Here is a 21017-nt window from a genome sequence, read left to right on the forward strand (position 1 = left end):
TAAAATTGATTTTATTTAAAAGGTACTCAGGAGCCTACTGGAGGGTCGAGAGGTTTGAGGCAAGCCTGCATTTCAATAGTTAGGAAGGCCTGTCTCAGAACAAAAGAAAAGTATCTTCCCTAAATGTGACTTGCTCTTCATTGAGTTCTGTAATTTTCCAGTGTGCTAGGCTAGGCTGATGGTTCGAGATGACTATCGAGGTTCAGTGGCTTTTGTTTGTGCTGGGATTACAGGCACACACTGCTACACCTAGATTATCACTGGCCTCTGCACAGAGTCAACACAGAACTCACTGGTTAGTATGAAGCCAGTCACCCCTGAGTGGAGACTGCTTCTTCTGGCCAGGAAGTAGATGAGGCTAGGGGAATACAAGTCCGCTCCCACCATGGCAGAGGAGAACTTCAGGCTCGCTCCTGAACCTCAAACAGTAGCCATTATTGGCTTTATCCAGTCTGTTGGATACTGATCCTCGGTCCTGGATGTTGTCCTTAGCAGTCAACAGCTTTTGTTGACCTCCATCAAGAGACTTCAGGAGTGGGCTGGCAAGACTTGCTAACTGCTTTAGCATAAAATGTGTCTTTAATTCCCTTTTCTTGGGTGTTAGGTTATAACTTCAAAAGCAGTAAGCGTTAAGAAAAATAGTTTTTATTAAAAAAAAATAAGTTTTGGCATGAATACATAGATAAAGCATTTAAAAAATAATTCTGGTTTAGACAGTTTACTGGCTCAGGTCTAGCTATGTCCACATTAAGGTCTCTAGGAACTTCACCTATGATGTCTGGCCTCTCGGGAAAGGATTTCTACTGTACTGGAAGGAGGCCAGTTGCAGCCGAGCTCTGAAGCGCTCCGCTTCTAGTTCCCGGAAGAAAGCATCCTCGTCGTTGCGGGTTACCATGTACTGCAGCTGCTGGATCTCCTTCTCCATCTTCGCTCTCAGCTCCCTCTTCACCTTATGTAACGTCTGAAGGAGAACTCAGGTCAGTCTGCAGCTGTGACTCTTACCCAGGCCCCCTCCATTCTTTCCCCCGACCTGCCAGCTCCTCGAGGGCTCCCCCAAGACCAGAGCAGGTATGTTAGAGCCCATCAGGTATTCTGGAGCAGAGATGGATTCTCTTACTCATTCTCTCCACTCTTCTAAAGTTACAGTAACATTTTCTACTTCCTTTTAGGAATAGTTCCTAACTCCTATCCTGTTAATTATTACCTGAGCCTGAGATTTTTCTCTGGCTTTGAGTTCCTGACGCTCCTGTGATATGGCTTCTGCCAGCAATGAAAACTGTAGGAAAGGAAAAAAAAACCACAGATCTTCCATCACAGTACAATTATTCTTAATACCCCATCTTAAATCTTAATGTTAATAGGGTAACACATACTGTGTACTGTTGCCAGGGACTAGCTTATTTCGTCTTAAATTTGCCTTAGAAATGATCAGTATAGCCTGGATGGTGCTGCAAAGCCCTGTGCTAATTTGCATATTAACCAGCAATGACCTAAGCCAACCTGACAGGTGGCTGGGATCAAACGCACTAATGGTGGCAGCACAAGCCCACCTGGTCCTTATAGTAGTTTTTCCATCGAGTCCAGTTCATTCTGGTGCTGTCTCTTTTCTTCGTTGCGTTTCTCTTTGGCGTAGTTTCTCTAGGTCTCGTAGTCTTTGCTTCTGAATTTGTAAACCTTCTTCAAACAGTTTCTTAAAGATCTGTTGGTTATTTAATCATTAATTAGACAGCACTTTTCACTGAGGAGTATGACGGTTTTGCTTAACTGGAGGTATATACTAATTGCATTTCACAAGGGCTTTTCGATAATTCACACACATAAAATTAACTCTCTTACAAGGCATATACATCATGCGTAGGTTTTAGTAGACTCCAAATTGTGTAACCAGCACTAGTTTCAAACATTCCCATCACCTCAGACACGAAACCCCACACTCGTCAGCACGGCTTGCACGCTCCCCCCCCTCCTTTTCTGTGGATCTGCCTCTTCTGGACACAGCCTTCACCAGGCCTGCTTTCAAAGTCAGAGTCCCTGCAGACATGGCTGTGTTACTCTTTGTCACTCTGAATATAAATTTTGCTCACAAATTCTTGAGCTGACAGACATGGGCCCCTTTTAGCTGTTACAGTTTTGGTTGCTATGTGGATATGGATGTGTGTGTGTGTGTGTGGTGCACATACATACACACATCCATCCATCCAGAAGTATTAACTCTATACAGCATTCCAGGGACCTTTCAGAAGTACCACCAAACTTTCCAAAATCATCCCCCAACCCCGCCAGCCCGGCAGGAGTGCTCCATCTTCTCCGTGTCTGCACAATTCTCCTCTTTACTTTAGCCATCCTAGTGGGTGTGAGCAGGGTGTGCTGTGATTTTAATTTGTACTTCCCTACTGATGGATGAATGGTGCTCAACATCATTCATGCACCGCCAGGACTCTTCACTGCCCTCAGAATTCTCAAGCATCCATTGTATGTAAGGCAAAATGGGAACCAAGGCTTCTGCACCTCACAAGTACTTAGTTGAAGGTGAAGGGTCAGCATTTGGGCAGCCACCATAAAACAACTGTTTAAGAGGTTTGGACAGAAGTAGGTGGCATGCACAGTTGGTAACGAAGCAAAATCGAGCTCAAGCCCTGCTGCATTTGGAATTTGGATTTTGGAATCAAATTGAGGTCAGAGTTGTAGACAAAGAAACTGGTCTTGAAACATAACACCAAGTTCACCTTAGCAGAGCTAGGTAAGATGGAAAGGTACACGTACCATTTCTTCCCGGGTTCTCATCCTCATCATTTTTGCACGTAACTGAACTCTGTAATCATCGTAGTATTTTCGGGCACGAACAATTTGCTGACGATTTTCTTTTATCTTTGCTTGGGTCAACCTCTGTCTATGGATTCGGTCCTTGAAGTCTTGCTAGGGAAGAAGGGAATAAGACAAGCAGGCCGTCTAGAGCATTCATTTTCATGCCCTCCGCCTCCTATCCTGAATGTCTTCCAGCTGTAAGCTAGGCATGCGGGAAAGACCACTAGCCCACACAAGTTCCTCTTTGTAGCTGCATCACTCAAGCTGAGGAACAGCACGGACAGGTCCCAATGTGCAGCAGGGTGAACAGGCCCTCCCTGAGTGATTCCTTCTGAGCCAAGAGTTTTGCCTTTTGTCTGTCGGGTCAGATGTTCCTGACCCACAGGCAATGTTGGGGATGACTTTTTTGAAACTATTGAAGATTAGCATTTCCGTGATTTGGCCCACTCCATATCCAACTAAAGATTTTTAAATCTCTTTATTTGGCAGACTGACCTCTGCCATTTCCCTTCACTTTACTAACTGGGGACAACGTTAAGAATGATTTCCAATCCAAATTATAACAAAAACTGGCTCTCTCCCTGGGATCTGAGAAGACAGGAGACCAAAGAGCACTAAGCTACAACTCTTAAGCCCTAGATGGACTGTGGAAGTAGAGACAGAAATGGGATCAAATCTCAACTGTGCCTTCTGCTTGTCGGAGAAAGCCAGGCAAGTCATGTTACAGCTGAAAGCCTAGGTTTTTCATCTCAGAAAATACCATCACTAATTTGTTACTATAAAGAAGTGAAAACCAGCCAGATGGCAGGGATAAAAAGAGTGTTCTGCAGCCAACTGGTGAATGGGTTTTCATTGCTGTGTCTGTAGAATGTGGCATAAATCTTCCCCATCATCAGTTTTGAGTCAAAGCCCTGGATACTCCCACAGGCAAGTGCTAGAAGAGTCTGTTGCCTAGTTGATACAAGTAAAGAAAAATGATATGGCCCAGTTTGCCCTTGACATACCAATCTCTTGTTATGTTCATATTCCTTCTTGACAAGGGCAGTCAGGAGGTCATGCCTTCTCAGGGCTTCTTCTATCTTTAAGGTGAACACAAATCAAGGTTAACAATGCTGTTCAAGGACATGCTCTCCCGTGTGTATTCTATGCTTATGCTTCGAAGGGACAGTAGCTTACTTGATCCTGGAGCTTCTTTTTGGATCGGTCTTCTCTCTGTGCTTCTCTTTTGAGTTGTTCAACCTGTGCAATTTGCTGCTTCCACATTTTGGTCAGTGTTGGGTCAGAAACATAGAGAAATGGAAACTGTTCCAGCATCAGGGGCAGAAGACTGTATTCATTTACTTTCACTGTGAGAAAATGAGAAATGCTGTTCATCTATCCAAATTACTATAAAAGAACTCTCATCCCCACCTGCCTGTTAGACTAAGCTAATCTCAGGTGCTGGTCCTAAAAAGAACCATCTGGAGTGTACTTGATACTTCTGCATCCCTACCGAGGATGAAAAGCTCCATGGTTCCAACCCTAATCCTGAGGAATCCATCGTAACTCCTTAGCGGCCTTGGGGCCTGTGGGCAGATGCTTCCTGTGTCTGTAAATGGAAGACACTTCAACTTCCTGGTAGGCATATGGTTAGAAGAAAAAGGCCCCTAATGGGATGTAGTTGGAAGCCTGGCATCTCACCTGACCTTGCAACACAGCTCTAACTCGGCAGCACCAACTGTCAGCCTATAGTGGCTGAGCAGGCCATCTGCTTGCCTTGGAGCATCACTTGCCTTCTACCAACTTCCCAGAACAAAAAGGGTGACTAGAAGGAGTGAACAGAGGCTCCTGCTAGAGCAGCAGCAAGTACCCGGCAATTCTTTTGGTGTCCATAGATGACTCCATAAGGCACCTCATTTAGGAGTTTGGTTCTGATTACAGAAAAACCCAGCCATATGGCAGTAATACAAGAAAGGCCTTTCTGCAGCTAATTGGTGGCTAGATGTCCGTTTCCAACAGCCTCTGGAATGCAGCATGCACATCCAGAGGCTGCAGTTGCCATGAAGGACACTGAGGCTCTTACTTGGAGCTGCCTTGCTTGACTTCAGGAGACCACCTTTTGGACTTGGAGCTGCCGCTTTTCTGGAGTAAATCTTCTGGACCTGACTCTGTTTTGGAGTTCCTTTAGGAATGGCTTCTCTGTGTGTTTTTTCCTTAGAGGCAGATGGAAAAGGACAGAATGAGAAGGGTCTAAAACCCCTGCATACAAGCACCCCACACAGCATGCAGACAACAGCTAGCTAACCTCAGCCAACCATCTTCCTAATCTCCGTTTTCTCTCGCCCCACAACCTGGCTTTTTCCCCAGCTTTCGTAACCATAGTCCCAAACCCTAAATATAACTACAATTTTTCACGTGCCACTTTGACAGCCTTTCCTCTGTATATTAAAAAACTCACTGGGTGGCAGTGGCACACACCTTTAATCCCAGCACTCGGGAGGCGGAGCCAGGCAGATCTCTGAGTTCGAGGCCAGCCTGGGCTACAGAGAGAGATCTAGGACAGGCACCAAAACTACACAGAGAAACCCTGTCTTGAAAAAAACAACAAAAAAAACCCCTCAAGAGGCTGAAGCGATGGCTCAGAGGTTGAGAGCACTGATTCCTCTTCCAGAGGACCTCAGTTCAATTCCCAGAACCCACATGGCAGCTCACAACTGTCTGTAACTCCAGTTCCTAAGTTCCTGACACCCTTACATAGGCAAAACACCAATGCACATGAAAAAAATAGATGAATAAATATTAAAAAACCCTCACTCAATTCCACAGTATGTTTTTAGTCTACTGTACTTCTGTCTTGCTTTCATTAGCATATCAGCGTAGCATCCCCCCCCCCCCCTGCTCTCATTCAGGTCGGGAACCACCTTTCCCCCCACCCCCCTCCAATTTATTTATTTAGAGACAGGGTCTATTTAGCCCTGATTATTTATTTATTTGTTTGTTTGTTTATTTATTTGGGCAGGGTCTATTTAGTCCTGATTATCTATCTATCTATCTATCTATCTATCTATCTATCTATCTATCTATCTATCGACAGGGTCTATTTAGTCCTGGTTGTCCTGCAATTCACCATGTAAACCACACTGGCCTCAAAACACTGAGATCCTCCTGCTCCTGCCTCCGAAGTGCTGGGATTAAGGGTGTGCACCTCCACCCCCACCTGGCAACCATCTTTCGAAGGCCAGAGAGCAAGGACTTGGGTTTCTCAGTCAACTACAGAGGGCTTGGAACCCTGTCCTCCCTTCCTCCTCTTGGTCACCCGGATCCTATTTTAACCCCTTACAAACTGGATGCAAGAACCTTTGAGGCCAAACAAAAGTTTAGGTAGAAGGAAAAAACTAGTCCTCTTTGGCCCCATTTCTTCTTCTGTCCAAGCAGTCTGAGGAACTCCTACATCCTGAATGAAGTCCTGCCTTCTAGAGCTACTGACTCGGGGCCTGCTGATTCCCTTGTCTTTAGTCATCGCTGCACTTCTCACTGTCTCTGCATTCACTAGAGCTGGAGATTTTTACCCACTGTTTCCTCCTCCTCCTCGTCACTTATCCCTCGAAGTCCAACGTTCTCTTGAACTTTATTTTTTCTTAGTTCCCGTTCAAATGCTTCAGTTAATGCCTAGAAAGAAGAGGTCATATAACAGTTGTCAGAAACTTGTGCAAACAGAAATGAAGGGGAAAAATTACTCTAGATTCCTATTGTAAAAATACCAAGTTCACTCACTTTTTCCTAAGTTCCTTTTAGGCTGCTTCATAAAAACACATTGTGCTAACAGACATACTCCGTGCATAAAATGCAGCTGAATACATGGTTTTTCTTTTTACTATTTTCACAGTTTTATAATTATTATGATACTCCTGAGTGGAAGTTCATGCTGAGTATAACTGTCTATGTATGCCTCAATCACTCCCACCTTGTTTTTTGATACAGGGTCTCTTACCAACCCTGGGGATCAGACTCCAGTCCTCAGGCTACACAGCAAGTATCTGCCCATCTCCCAGCCCTGAGGATAACTATTTTAAGACATATGAATTAACTCCAGTTTTCACCATTTTAAATACAACTACATTATAAAAATCCACTATGCCAGGAGGTGGTGGCACACGACTTTAATTCCAGCACTTGGGAGGTAGAGGCAGGTGGATCTCTGTGAGTTTGAGGCCAGCCTGGCCTATACAGCAAGCTCCAGGACAGCCAGGGATACAGAGAAACCCTGTCACACACACACACACACACACACACACACACACACACACACACACACACAAAAAAAAAAGAGCAAAAAAACAGAACAAAACAAAGAAACACCACTACAGCAGACAACTAAGTATTCTAAATTCGTGCATTTCAAAAATCTGTTTCACCGTGGCATCTTCCCTGGTAATGATAGAATGATGAAGCCCTTTAATTTAAATATTTTTAAACATTTTTATGTGTATCAGTGTCTTGCCTGCATATATGTCTATCTTGACATATGTGTGTCTGCCTGCCTGGTACCTGTGGAGGCCAGAAGAGGGTGTCGGATCCACTGGAGCTGGAGTTACAGACAATTCTGAGCCGCCATGTGGTTGCTGGGAATCATCTGGGTCCTCTTAAAAGCTGAGCTCCCAGCCACCACCTTTAAGGAGTGACTTTCTCTTCCCACTGTATCTTTCCTAACTCCCTTTACCTATGACTTCTTCCTAAAAATACCAGGCCACACCCAACTCCTCTTTCTTCATCACCAAACACTAACCAGGTTCTTTTCTTGAGGATTTCATGACCATCTCTAATGAGGACATACGCTATATCCCATGCACTCTATTCCATAATTCTCTGCCATCCATGCAAACCAGGCACAGTGGTCTTTGGTCAATGGTGTGTACTCATCCTAGCGTCCAGCTGGGGGAACGGTATTCGCATGCCGCCCAACTGTTGTAGGAAGGAGTGCGTACCTTTGCCTGAACTCGGCGGGTGTCTGCTCCTTTAGGCTCATGCTGCTTTTTTCTCTCTCTCTCTGATTGTCTATGTTTGTTTACTGAAGATGGCGACAGCGAATGGGACCTGTGGGGTGCCTTTCTGTACATGGAAAATCCTGCAACACAGAAAAGTCAGAAATGTTAAGCTGGAAACCAAACAACTGCTTCTTATTGAATCTAAAGAAAATGAGACTGTCAAGCTAACATGCTAAATGTATTCCCTCCTAACATCTAACTGTGTGTCTAGTCATACCACGCCAACGGACTGTTAGGGCTGGGGCGGGGGAAGTGCTTGTTGTCTAAGCGTGAGTTAGATCCCCAGCACACATGGAAGAGGCTGGCTGTGACAGAGTATCTCTCCCTCAGTGGCTGGCCAACCTTGCTAGATCTATGGGTTCCTGGTTCAGTTAGGAGAACCTGTCTCAAAATACAACATGGAGAGTAACTGAGGAAGAAGCCTGATGTTGATCTCTGGCCTCCACGTGCATGCGCAGACACGTCCACACAAACACAAGTGCACATGTCCACATGAACACATACACCACACACACAAATATATGCTGTTAAGTACATCAGCACTGCTTATTCAACTCTGAGTTGATTCCGCATGTAGAATCTATGCTATGCATAAGGTTCTATGGAAAGTAAGTGCCCTTGGTCATAAGGCGAGTAACATGTGGGCTGTGTGTTCACTAGTCTTTTACCTGTTCATCCTGAGGATGGAATGTAAACATATACACATAGCTTACAGCATGCTAACATGGCTAAACACTGCATCCTCTAATGAGCAGTAACCCTCATTATGCTAATGGGCCCACTGTGGATTCAGCTATACAACAGCTCAAATGAATGAACTGGATCTTTAAATATCAACAAACATTTCCTAAGTAATGTTAACAGAATAAAGCAAGTTTGCAGAATATATAGTATGTAATGTAAATTTAAGAAGAAAGTGTATATTTAGACAAGTAATATATAAGCAGTGACAGTAGAGAAATAGCAGAAACAATACCAACTTGAGTTTGCTATTATTTTTGATCCTTATATAAAATGAAACTGCCATTAACACATGGAACTACCTGTGAGGTTATCATGGACACCTCATTCTAGGCCTCTGGGTTAAGTACCTGGCCGAGGCTTCTTTGGTCCGTACTCCATGATGCTGTCACTATGCTGCGACAGTCTTTCCTCCTTTCCACTGTGCCCCTCTCCATCTCCAGCATCACCATCTTTACCATCAGTCTTGCCTGTTGCTCGATCACCCAGGGCATTTTTTAACATCTATTGAGAAAATCCTTTCAGTGTCTGTCCTTGACTTCAGCGGGCAGTGAAGTGGTAGACAGCAGACCTTGAAAAGCTGTCTGGACAGTCACTAAGCAAGCTTTTAGACATACTTATGCACATGACCTACAGCTTTGATTTCATCTACTTTATGTATTTTGAGACAGGATTGCATTATGCAAACCAAGCTGGCCTGGAACTCAAGGTCTTCCTTCCTCAGTTTCCTCAGGGCTGGGATTAGAGGTACGGTGAGGGCCTGCTTTAAAGCATGGGCAGGCACACTTCTGATCTCAGGTAGGAGAATTACAAGTTCAAGGCCAGCCTGGCTAGTGTAGGAAGTTCTAGACCACCTAGGGCTACATGGTGAGACTCTGTCTTAAAAAAAAAAGAATGGCTATCAGTGCCATAGACCACTGACCACTGAATCTCAGTAAACGTCACAGAAGTCACACAGGTTTAACCCAGCCATTCAATGTTCTTACTCCACTATCTGAGAACCTTTGATCCAATTTTATACCACATCTGTTTGTGTGACAAAGGTGTGTACAGACAGATCTAAAAATGAATGGTTTAACATCATTACATTAAGTGACTCCATTGTCATCACAATTCAATAAAATGTAGATAAATCCATGCCGTATTTGGTTACAGAAGGAAGGTGAGGGGCCACTGTTTGTGTCTTTCCTGCTGGACTTGCAGAACTTTTTAACAGTACCCAGCACGTAACTCATCCCCAACACCCAAGCCTAGGTTCCATTCCTGCCGGGATCAGTGTCTCCACTCAAAGACTAGCCACAGAAATCTCAACCAGGATTAAAAGCCAGACTTGCCCAGTCTAGTTCAAAGAGCCGCTGAGAGAGCTTCTCTGAGACCTCATGCAGTTCTTGTTCTGTTAGCCACTTCCTGGCCTTCTGAAGGGAAGATGAATCCTCTGAGGGGGCCACAGCTCTGGTTTCATTTCTGTAATAAAGTGGCCAATGACAATTAACTGCCAAGGATATACTACTTATTTCAAATTGACTAATACACGGTTTAACAAATACTTCATATTGGTTCTCAAACGCTTAATCTGTAAATTATACTCTTATTGTTAAAAACATATTTATTTATTATTGGGAGAAGTGGCTGCCATGGGGTATGTCTCCATCCACCTCTCCATGGGTTCCAAGGATCCATCTCAGGTGCCCAGGCATGGGCAGCAAGCACCCTCACTGTAAGCTGTCTCTTCAGATCCCTTTACAACAGACAGTAAGCATGAGCCCACAGCGATTACCTTTCCCCTTCAGGAAGCTTCCTTGTCCTGGGGCTTTGAGTCGGAGTCAGACATGTCTCCCGTTCACCATCTTTCGATAATGTGGAAGTCAAGACAACTTTGTGATCTGGCTCCTAGTCAAACAGAAGAGAGGTGGCCTGAGACACTGAGGTGACGGCCCAGTCAGCACAGTGCTTGCCACAGAAGCAGAAGGACCCACATTCAGTCTCCAGCACCAAGACACCAAGAAAAACTGTCCAGAAACACTCAAAGATGGAACACTGCAAAACATAAATGCTCAGCCTTTCTAACAGCTTATTGCTTAACCTTAGAGGGTAAGCGCATGTCACCACAGCTGTGGTGAAGCAGCACTCATTTGAGGTTTCACAGCTCCAATCATTTCACTTCATTCTCTCTCTCTCTTAAATGGGTTACTCTCTCATAAATATACATACATATACATATATATATATGTATATGTATGTATATTTATTTGTTTTTCAAGACTTTCTCTGTGTAACAGCCCTAGCTGTCCTGGAACTCACTTTGTAGACCAGGCTGGCCTCGAACTCAAGAGATCTGCTTGCTTCTGCTTCCTGAGCATTGTGATTAAAAGTGTGTGACACCATACCTGGTACCATTATTTGCATTTTTAAATAATGAGATTATTCTTTATAGATCTATCCCAGCACATATATGCCTGGTTTTCTCAGGAAGTTAGGGACAAGATGACATTATGAAAAAAAAATTTTTTTTCAAGGAGAGAAAAAAATATAGACCAAGATATTAAGTGTTTTATACTAACCAGTGAGAATATGGATGGATTATTCTTTCCTTTCTAATTTGTAAGAACTGAATTAGGTATCTACAACTTGGGGCCAGATCTCTTAGGCCTGAGTTCGAATTCTGACTGGACAGTTGCTGTGTAGCCTCGGACAAGGCATTCGCTTGCCCAGGTCAGCTTTCCCACAGAAGCGCAGCGTCTCCTCATAGGTGTTCTCAGGAGTAAATCACCTAACACCTATAAAGTACCCAGAACTTGTGCTTAGCAAAAATCCATGTTCTCTATGTGTTCGCTCTATTTTTCCTTATGCTCTTCTTGATCTGTCTGCCTAGGACAAAAGCCAGCAGGGAGACACAGAGGTCAATGTTTTTCTTTAAGAATGCTTTTACTATTTTGTGTATGTGGGTGTTAGGCCAGTGTGTATGTCTATGCAACACATGTGTAGGTGCCTTCAGAGGCCAGAAGAGGGTGTCTGATGGTCCACTGGGACTAGAGTTACAGACAGTTGTGAGATGCTATGTGGGTGCTGGGAATCAAACCTGGGTCCTCTGGAGAGCAGCCAGTGCTCTTAACTACTGAGTCATCTCTCCAGCCCACCCCCCTTTTTTTGTAGACAGGGTTACTTATAGCTGAGGATGAATGTAAATTTTAATCTTCTTGCCTCTACACTCTGGGGATGATAGGCAAGCACCACCACACAGGGTTTTACACAGTGTTGGAGATTTATGTTTTCTAGACGGGCACTCCAGCCTATTGAGGTAAATTTTAAGTATGATGCACCTTTATTCCCAGCACTTGGGAGGCAGAGGCAGGCAGATCTCTGTGAATTTGAGGCCAGCCTGGTCTCAGTAAGTTCCAGGACAGCCAAAAAACAAAAGCAAAAAAAAAAACCAAAAAACCCAAAACCTGATTTTCTTTTCTGAGGGTATCACTATGTAGCCTAGCCTGGCCTCAAATTCCTAATGATCCTCCTCTTAGCTTCCCAAGGGCTATGATGACAGGTGTGTGTCTTGGATGAATGTAATGTACTTGATAACCACTCTATGGAGACTTAGTAGATGGACTTCTGGGGCTGGGGGTATAGATCAGTGGGACTGTTTGTGCTCAGCATATACAAGGCTCTGGGTTCATCACCAGCAGCAAAGGTAAGAAATATATGGGCTTCTAGCCAGTTATAAGAAGACCTTTCCACTTACCACAGAAAGTTCCAAATGCTCTCCAGAAGTCAGTGCAGACGAGTAGTAACTTGAACGGAGGTATTCCTTCCCTATGGGACAAGGTGCTCGAGGCTCAGAAGGATGGTAGGGAGGATGTAAGGGAATGGCGGCTCGGATTGGCTCACCTAATTTTCTGGCACTTGTAACCATACTCACAGAAGGGGTTTCTGCTGCTAAGAGAAATTCAAGTGGCTCTCATGATGGAATCCTTGAAAATAAATGGTTTTACACAAACATTCACACATACTAAGGGAATCTGTGTGTGAGAGGCTGGGGATGGAACTTCATGTATAGGCAAGCTCTATTCCACTGAGCTTTAGCCCCAGGCCAGGAATGACTATATAATTTGTTTTGTTTTTGAAAGAGGGTCTTACTCTACAACAGCCTTACTGTCCTAGAATTCACTCTATATTCCACTCCAGGCTGTCCTCTAACTTTGCACAGCAATCCACCTGCCTCCACTTCGCAAGTGCTGAGATTACAGGCATCGGCCACCAGACTCAGTTTAGGAATATATTTTTAATTTAATTAAAACAGAGCACATGGGCTGGCAAGATGGTTCAGCAGGCAAAGGTGCTTGCAGCCAATCCAGATGACCCGAGTTCAGTCCCAGGACCTACAACAGACAGAGACAGCAAACTTCTCCCAGTTGCCCTCCGACCTACATCCGGGCACTGCGGCATGCACACACACACACTGCTGCACTATTGTAATCTACAGCCCACGACAGCTCACCTTCAAAAGTTGTCCCGTTCTTGGATAGAGAACTTGACGAGACAGGGTCCAACACTGCCCCATGTGCTTTAGTGCCCAGTAAAACTGAAACTTTTCTAGACTGCATGTCCATGGAATTCTGAGCACCTAGGAAAGAGAGTCATAAAGCTCAAGTTTAAGCTATCAAAGTAGTTTGCTAGATATACTAAAACCCAACAGGAACACCATGTTCAAAGGATGTTTGTCCCAACTGCTCAGGATACCAATTACCTTTAACAACTACCATGTAAGAGGCAATTCTCCACAACCCGAGTCAGTTTTATCAATGTTGCATTACTTTGCTTTAGAGCAATAGGTGCCACAGATGTAGAAATGCTGCCGTATGAAGTCAGGCTTATGGCTAGTACCTGTACCTAAAACTTAGGGTTCAGAAACTGCAGCCTGAATTTGATGTCTGTGAAAGTGAATGACAGTTAGCTGACATCTTAATCTAAATGTAAAAGGAAGCTGCCCCTTTAATCCCATGAAACCCAAACACCAGACCCAGTCTTTTTTTCTTGTTCTTTAAGTTTTAATTAAAATTTTAGCTTAAAATTTTTCCCTTAATTGTATTGATTACTTTAGAGCTCTACCTATAATCTGAAAACAAGTAACAGGTTGTATACCCCACATCTAAGATGCTTGGGACCAGAAGTGTTTAGGATTTTAGAAATATGTAATATACAACATGATCTTTATTAGAGGGAGAACCCAACTGATTCATGTTTCATATATGCCTTAACACACAACCTAAAACAGTTTTAATGCTCCTGGACTTGCTGACTTGTCATTGTGGTCACATTTGGAATCTTTTTTTTTAAGTTTTTCTATATTCTGTTTGTTTGTTTTTAGACAGGGTCTCTATATAACTCTTGCTGCCCTGGAACTACATGTGGACCAGGCTGGTCTCGAACTCACAGAAATCCTCCTGTCTCTGCCTCCAGAGTGCTGGGATTAAAGCATATACCACTATACCTAGCCAGTTTTTCTCTATTCTTGAGAATTTTATTTATGTATATCTCTTATTTAGGATTACCAGTGCTGTGATGAACACAATAACCAAAAGCAATTTGTTGAGGAAAGGATTTATTTCACTCATAGTTCCATATAACAGTTCATCAAAAGCAGTGAGGACAGGAACCTGGAGGTAGGAGATGATGCACAGGCCATGGAGGTGTGCTGCTTACTCAAGGTTAGGCTTAGGGTTCTGATGGCTCACTCAGCCTGCTTTCTTATAGAACCCAGGACCACCAGCCCAGGAATAGCTCCACTCAAAATGGGCTGGATCCTCCCCCATCAATCACTAATTAAGAAAATGTCGGGCCAGGCGGTGGTGGCGCACGCCTTTAATCCCAGCACTTGGGAGGCAAAGGCAGGCGGATCTCTGTGAGTTCGAGGCCAGCCTGGGCTACCAAGTGAGTTCCAGGAAAGGCACAAAGCTACTCAGAGAAACCCTGTTTCAAAAAAACCGGAAAAAAAAAGGAAGAAAATGTCCTACAGGCTTACCTACAGCCAGATCGTAGAGAAGCATGTTCTCCATTGAGACTCCCTCCTCTCCGATCACTCTAGCTTGTGTCAAGTTGACATAACTAGGCAGCACAGTGTACAATAAAATATGGACAGAGAACCTCTGCAGCTCCCGACCTGTTTATATTTCCTTCATTTTTGTGCATAGGGTACCAAGGTGTGCATAGGAAGATCGGAGGATAAGTGGCTATTCTGTGGGTCCTTGGGATAGAACTTGGGTAGTCAGTCAGGCTTGGCAGTAAGGCACCCTTACTGGATGAGACATCTGGCTGGCCTCAGGTTGAAATTTTCCACTTGTGGCACGTCAGTACTCAAGTTTCAGACTTTGCAGCCATACCGTTTTCAGGCATCTGATATCATATGGCCCATTCTAGACTCCCCAGCCACCCCTGCTGTCTTCTGGTCTGCTGCTGTTCCTTCAAGTATGACTCTGGGATCAGAGTACTAATTAATGCTGACAGGGACTACAGAGGCTTTAGTCCAATCTTCTCATTTCACACTGACAAAAATCAAACTCAGAAAGGGTCTTATCCAAAGTCACAAAGCCCATAGCTGTGAGAACGAAGGCCTCTTGATTCTCAATTCATTCTACCTATTTCTTTTTCTTTTCCTTTTTTTGGTTTTTTGAGACAGGGTTTCTCTGTGAAGACTTGGCTGTCCTGGAACTCACTCTGTAGACCAGGCTGGCCTCGAACTCACAGAGATCCACCTGCCTCTACCTCCTAAGTGCTGGGATTAAAGGCGTGCACCTCCACTGCCCGGCTACTCTACCTACAATAACCTTTTCATTCTTCCATTCAAAAACATACTTACTGTGGTCGACATTTTGCCAAGTTCTGACAGGCTAAGATAAACAATAATTTGACTATATATTCCACCAATTTATCTTGACATACAGACTGTAAACGCCATGAAAGCAGGCTCTGTGGCTGTTCCGTTTGCACTCCGTCACCAGCACCCGGCACGGGGAAGAAGACACCGATCAGCATTTGATGGGTGAGTGCGACCTGGCTACTTTTCAGGAACTTGGAGTTTACCTAACAGACTGCAGTTTTCCATGCAGTGTATGAATGGTGTTAGGGAAATACAGAGAAGGCCACAGCGTAGGAACACGGCCTTAGAGACTGGCACAGGTGGAAGAGGCTGGGCACTGGAACACAAGCCTGCCCGGAACAGGAAGGACAGATGGAGCAATGTGACAGCAGAGAATCACGTCAACTAAGGTAGACCAGGAGACAGAAGAGGGAGAGGAGTTGCTGAGGCCCAGCGGGGTGCACAACTAGAGCCTGAGAGGCACTCTGTGTACAAGCAATGCAGATGTTTAATTGGGGCTCTATTCATCTCAACTTTAAAGTTGTAGGATTCTACATTTTTATGCTGTGTGTTGAAAGTCTGTCTACTCACCATTACTTCTCAGGGAAAAGGTATGTGCGGTGTCTCCAAGCCTGATGACTTCACCTGTGGATTCCACTTCATCTTCATCCCAGGCAGGCTCGAAAGCATCAGATAAGAAGGAACACCTGAAAAAGGTCTCTCATTCACTATGGACTGTTTGCCTACAGAGAGCATTTCAAACGGTGACTGTGGGCTTACAGGCATTCAGACTGCTCATTCCTAGGTGCACAGACTGGGGCTTTGGATGTAGCCCGACAATTTAGCATTTGCCTACAATGGTCCTTGGTTTATTCCCAGAAAGGAGGGAAGAAGGGAAGAAAATTACACTTTGCCTCTCATTTGTTTGCTTTTGATTGTTCTATGCAAGGTGGAAATGGTTTGTGTGTCAAGGATGAAAAGGATAGCAACATTGGTGAATCTGAGGCTGCAGGATTCTGGAATCTGGGCAAGGCTTTACTTTTGCAGGAAATATTCTTTTTTTTTTTTTTTTCAGACAGGGTTTCTCTGTGTGTCCAGCTGTCCTAGAACTCACTCTGTAGACCAAACTGACCCCAAACTCACAGAGATCTGCTGTGGGATGGTCTGTATGTCAAGTGTGTTGCTGATTGGTCAATAAATAAATCACTGATTGGCCAGTGGCTAGGCAGGAAGTGTAGGCGGGACAAGGAGGAGAATAAAGCTGGGAAGTGGAAGGCTGAGTCAGAGAGACACTGCCAGCCGCCACGATGACAAACAGCATGTGAAGATGCCGGTAAGCCACAAGCCACGTGGCAAGGTATAGATTTATAGAAATGGATTAATTTAAACTGTAAGAACAGTTAGCAAGAAGCCTGCCACGGCCATACAGTTTGTAAGCAATATAAGTCTCTGTGTGTTTACTTGGTCGGGTCTGAGCAGCTGTGGGACTGGCAGGTGAGAGAGATTTGTCCTGACTATGGGCCAGGCAGGAAAACTTAAGCTACAAATGGCGTCCAACATGGTGGCAAGAGTTTCCATCTAAAAACTGAGAAAAAAGATTCTAAAACAGAGCTAAAAACAGCTTCCTAATTGTCTCTCTCAAATGAGCGGCAGCTGCCGGTTTGAGCTACTGGCGGGTTCCTAGCATGCGTGCTCGACCTGCAGTATGGCGGGAGGTAGAGCCAGGCGGATCTCTGTGAGTTCGAGGCCAGCCTGGTCTCCAAAGCGAGTTCCAGGAAAAGGCGCAAAGCTACATAGAGAAACCCTGTCTCGAAAAACCAAAAAAAAAAAAAAAAAAAAAAAAAAAAAGTCATAAATTTCATGAACTGGGCACATTAACAAAAACTAGCACGAGACGAAGGGCAAGTGGACAGCTGTGAGTCAGAGGCCAGCCACTGTGGCTACATTGTAAATTCAAGGCCAACCCAGTCTACACAGTCAAACTGTCTCTTAAAACATGAGGTAGGGGCCACGTGTGGTGGCTCATGTCTTTAATCCCAGCACTCGGGAGGCAGAAATAGGTAGATCTGAGTTTGAGGCCGGCCTGGTTTACAGAGTGAGTTCCAGGACAGCCAGGGCTACACAGTGAAACCCTGCCTCAAGAAACAAACAAGCAAACAAATCTGTAACATTTTGGAGTTGGAGGCAGGAAGATCAGTTCAGTCATGCTCAGCTATATAGTGAGTTCAAGGCCAGGCCAGGCTACATAAGTCTCTGTCTGAAAAAGAAAAGGGAAAATTGATGATCAAGGGAAAAATTAAAAAGTAATAGGTAATTAAATTGAGAATTAGCATTAAATTATTAAATAGAGTTCAAGGGTCTTAAAACTCCCTCAGAAAGGTAGGAAGTTAGTAAAATGTTCACATTAGCTTTTGGAGGGGACCATTAGAGTATACGGGACTTAATCTTAGATGATGAAATTCACAGGCATGGCACACCACCTCCCAAAAGACACTTTTCTCCATGATGACTTGGACTCCTTGACACTTTCTAGCTCCTCCACGGGTTCTTCTCCATGAGAGTCTTTAAAATACTGTTCAGTTTCACCTGTTTAAACATGATAAAAACGAACAGTGAGTTGATACACCAGCCTGTCCTGAGTCAGAGTGAACCGATAAAGAAGCCAAACAAGCCATCCCCCTGCAGTGAGTCTCCTGAAAAATGGGGAAACAAGCACAGGGCTTGCACAATGAGGTGGCCAGCCGGTTACAGCAGTGCGTTATTCCTGTGTGCACACGTGTGTGTGTGTGTGTGTGTGGCATGCGGGAGTTGGAGTACACAACACAAGTGTGGAGGGCAGAGGACACCCTGGGGAGCTGCTGCTCTTCTTCCCTGTGGGTTCGGGGGTGGGATTCAGGTTGTCAAGCCCATGTTGCAAGTGCTTTTACCTACGGAGCCTCTCCATAGCCCCACTGGTAAAGCTAGGTTCACACATTTTACACCTCATCTGTACAGGACAGCTGAAGTAATTAAGGAAGGCAGCACAAAAGCATGATTGTGCCAATACATTTTAGGTTCCAAGACAACAATGCCTTAGGCTAAGAGCCCATATCAGGGCTTGGATAAAAACTTCATCTTTTGCTCTCCACTTCCCCCAGTGACAGGATGAGTCCAGGAGATAGGTGGATGAAGCCTCCCGTGAGCAAAGTTCTGCATTCACCCCCTTTTGTCTACCTCCACATTCATGAAGGCACATTTCAATACCATTTGCTGACACTCATGTACACTTGCTCTTTGCTAACTATTTCCACTTAACTTTCACAATCTTTGTAAACTGGTTGAGAGCTAGGTGTAGTGGGGCACACCTATAATCCCACACTGGCAAGATTGTGGAAGGAGGGTCAGGAGTTGAAGGCCACCATTGGCTACTCAAGGCCCTGCCTCAAAAAAACAGGATAAAACAAAAGCTTAGAGAATATCAGCAATATAGCAAGGGGTAGAACTAAGCAGTGACCCCCAAGTCTGCCTTCCAATCCCTCATCCTTCAGTGGTAAACAATGCTAGGTCCCAGGTGGAGGCTGCCCTACACACCTTATATGACCAATGACAGTAGACATTTGTTTCCCGTTAATGTTAATTGCAACTTTGAAGAATCTGATCAGCTCCAGTAACACTTTGGAACTGTGTAAGTGAAACGCAAACCTTAGAAAACGTTGTCTAACTAAGGTGCTGTCACAGAGAGGAACTCAACTGCACAACTCTCCCCAACACAACTCAACTCACTACCAACTTCCCTGAGACTGTTCCTACTCCTCAGCCTTCTATTAGCATGTACTCACATGAGAATCTCTCTGTTCTGTGCTCCTGCTCCATCCCTGTGATGGTTTGAATAAGAATGGCCCCCACAGGTTCATATATCTAAGTCACCAGGGAGTGGCACTATTCGAAAGGATTAGAAGGATTAGGAGGTGTGGCCTTGTTGGAGGAATACTATCACGGGAGGTGGGTTTTGAGGTTTCAAAATCCCATGTCAAGCCCAGTCTCTCTTCTCTCCTTTCTCTCTCTCTCTACTTATAGACTAGGATGTAGCTCTGAGCTACTACTTCTCCAAGACTACTCCTGCTGCCTGCTGCCTGCTGCCATGCTCCCTGCCATGAAATAACGGACTAAGCTCCTGACACAGTAAGCAAGCCCCTAATGAAATGCTTTCTTTTATAAGAGTTGCCAGGCGGGCGGTGGTGGCGCATGCCTTTAATCCCAGCACTTGGGAGGCAGAGCCAGGCGGATGGCTGTGAGTTCAAGGCCAGCCTGGTCTATAGAACAAGATCCAGGACAGGCACCAAAGCTACACAGAGGAAGCCTGTCTCAAATAAACAAACCAGAGTTGCCGTGGTCATGGTGTCTCTTCACAGCAGTAGAACACTGACTAAGACAGTCCCCACTGCCCTTATCAGCCAGGCACTCATCATCCCTACTCCCTGTGGGAGCCCTTCTCGGGTTCCTCGTGGCTTTACCCAGCAGGTCCGCATAGAGGATGATCAGGACCACAGGCCTGAGTGCAGGTGTCTGAGATGGTCTGTACTTGGCTGTGCTGGGGGAGGAGGTCTTTTGCTCCACCCCTTGGCGTCTCTATAAATACCCTGGGGCAGAGACAGTCCGGGCCAATTGGAAAAGTTTCCAGGCCCTCTCGAGGCTATCCTTTATTTTCTATCTGTTTATCTCTGCAATAAATCCTTCTATCTAATATTTCCTGCTGCTCATACTCAAGAAAACTCTGGGGAGCTGTGAGGTTGGTGGGTAAGCGCCCCACAACCCCCTCAGTCAAGCATTAAATTGTAGGGATCACTCTCACCATCTTATTTATTTATTTATTTGAAGGGATCACTCTTACCATCTTATTTATTTATTTAATTATTTACTTGAAGGGTTTCTCCAGGCACTCATCATTTATTTATTTATTCGTTTGTTTATTTGAAGGGTTTCTCCAGGCACTCATCACTTATTCATTCATTCATTTTTTATTTGTTTATTTATTTATCCAAGTACTCATCCCTACTCCCTTCAGTCAAGCATTAAATTGTAGGTGTGGTGGTGTTGTGTCCCCCAATAAATTGTACACCCTAGCCGGGCGGTGGTGGCGCACGCCTTTAATCCCAGCACTCGGGAGGCAGAGCCAGGCGGATCTCTGTGAGTTCGAGGCCAGCCCGGGCTACCAAGTGAGTCCCAGGAAAGGCGCAAAGCTACACAGAGAAACCCTGTCTCGAAAAACCAAAAAAAAAAAAAAAAAAAAAAAAATTGTACACCCTAATAAACTTATCTGGGGTCAGAGAACATAACAGCCACTAGATAGACATAGAGGCCAGAAAATGGTGGCACAGTGTAGATGTAACCAACCGTCTTTGGGCGCCAAATGTAGATGTAACCAACCGTCTTATTAAATAAGAAACACAGAGCCGATTCAGAGAAGAAAGCCAAGAGGTCAGAACTAAGAGCCTTACCCTTCCTGCATCAGCCAAGAGAGCTCTCCGAAAAGGGGGCTACTTCCTGTCTGTTCTGCCTTCTTATTGGTTGTAAACCCAAACACATGACTGCTTCGTCACTGTATGTACAGCCCTCCA

The 21017-nt window shown here is 44.7% G+C and overlaps 1 protein-coding gene across 1 annotated transcript in view; it reads right to left on the reverse strand.

Annotated features, from left to right (window-relative positions):
- Positions 1-629: 629 nt before the first annotated feature.
- Cep95 (centrosomal protein 95) overlaps positions 630-21017 on the reverse strand; it is a 31241-nt gene continuing 10853 nt past the window's right edge. The window contains 18 exon segments of the mRNA XM_052755926.1: positions 630-961; positions 1205-1276; positions 1551-1568; positions 1570-1638; positions 1640-1699; positions 2764-2916; positions 3810-3884; positions 3982-4151; positions 4868-4997; positions 6358-6453; positions 7770-7909; positions 8921-9074; positions 9905-10034; positions 10348-10460; positions 12307-12500; positions 13063-13188; positions 16012-16127; positions 17901-18006. Coding sequence (XP_052611886.1) covers positions 770-961; positions 1205-1276; positions 1551-1568; positions 1570-1638; positions 1640-1699; positions 2764-2916; positions 3810-3884; positions 3982-4151; positions 4868-4997; positions 6358-6453; positions 7770-7909; positions 8921-9074; positions 9905-10034; positions 10348-10460; positions 12307-12500; positions 13063-13188; positions 16012-16127; positions 17901-18006 — 2114 coding nt within the window. The 3' untranslated portion in view covers positions 630-769.

This window comes from Peromyscus californicus, unplaced genomic scaffold (assembly GCF_007827085.1).
Source record: "Peromyscus californicus insignis strain IS unplaced genomic scaffold, ASM782708v3 Scaffold_3__1_contigs__length_106647218, whole genome shotgun sequence".
Taxonomy (NCBI): domain Eukaryota; kingdom Metazoa; phylum Chordata; class Mammalia; order Rodentia; family Cricetidae; genus Peromyscus; species Peromyscus californicus.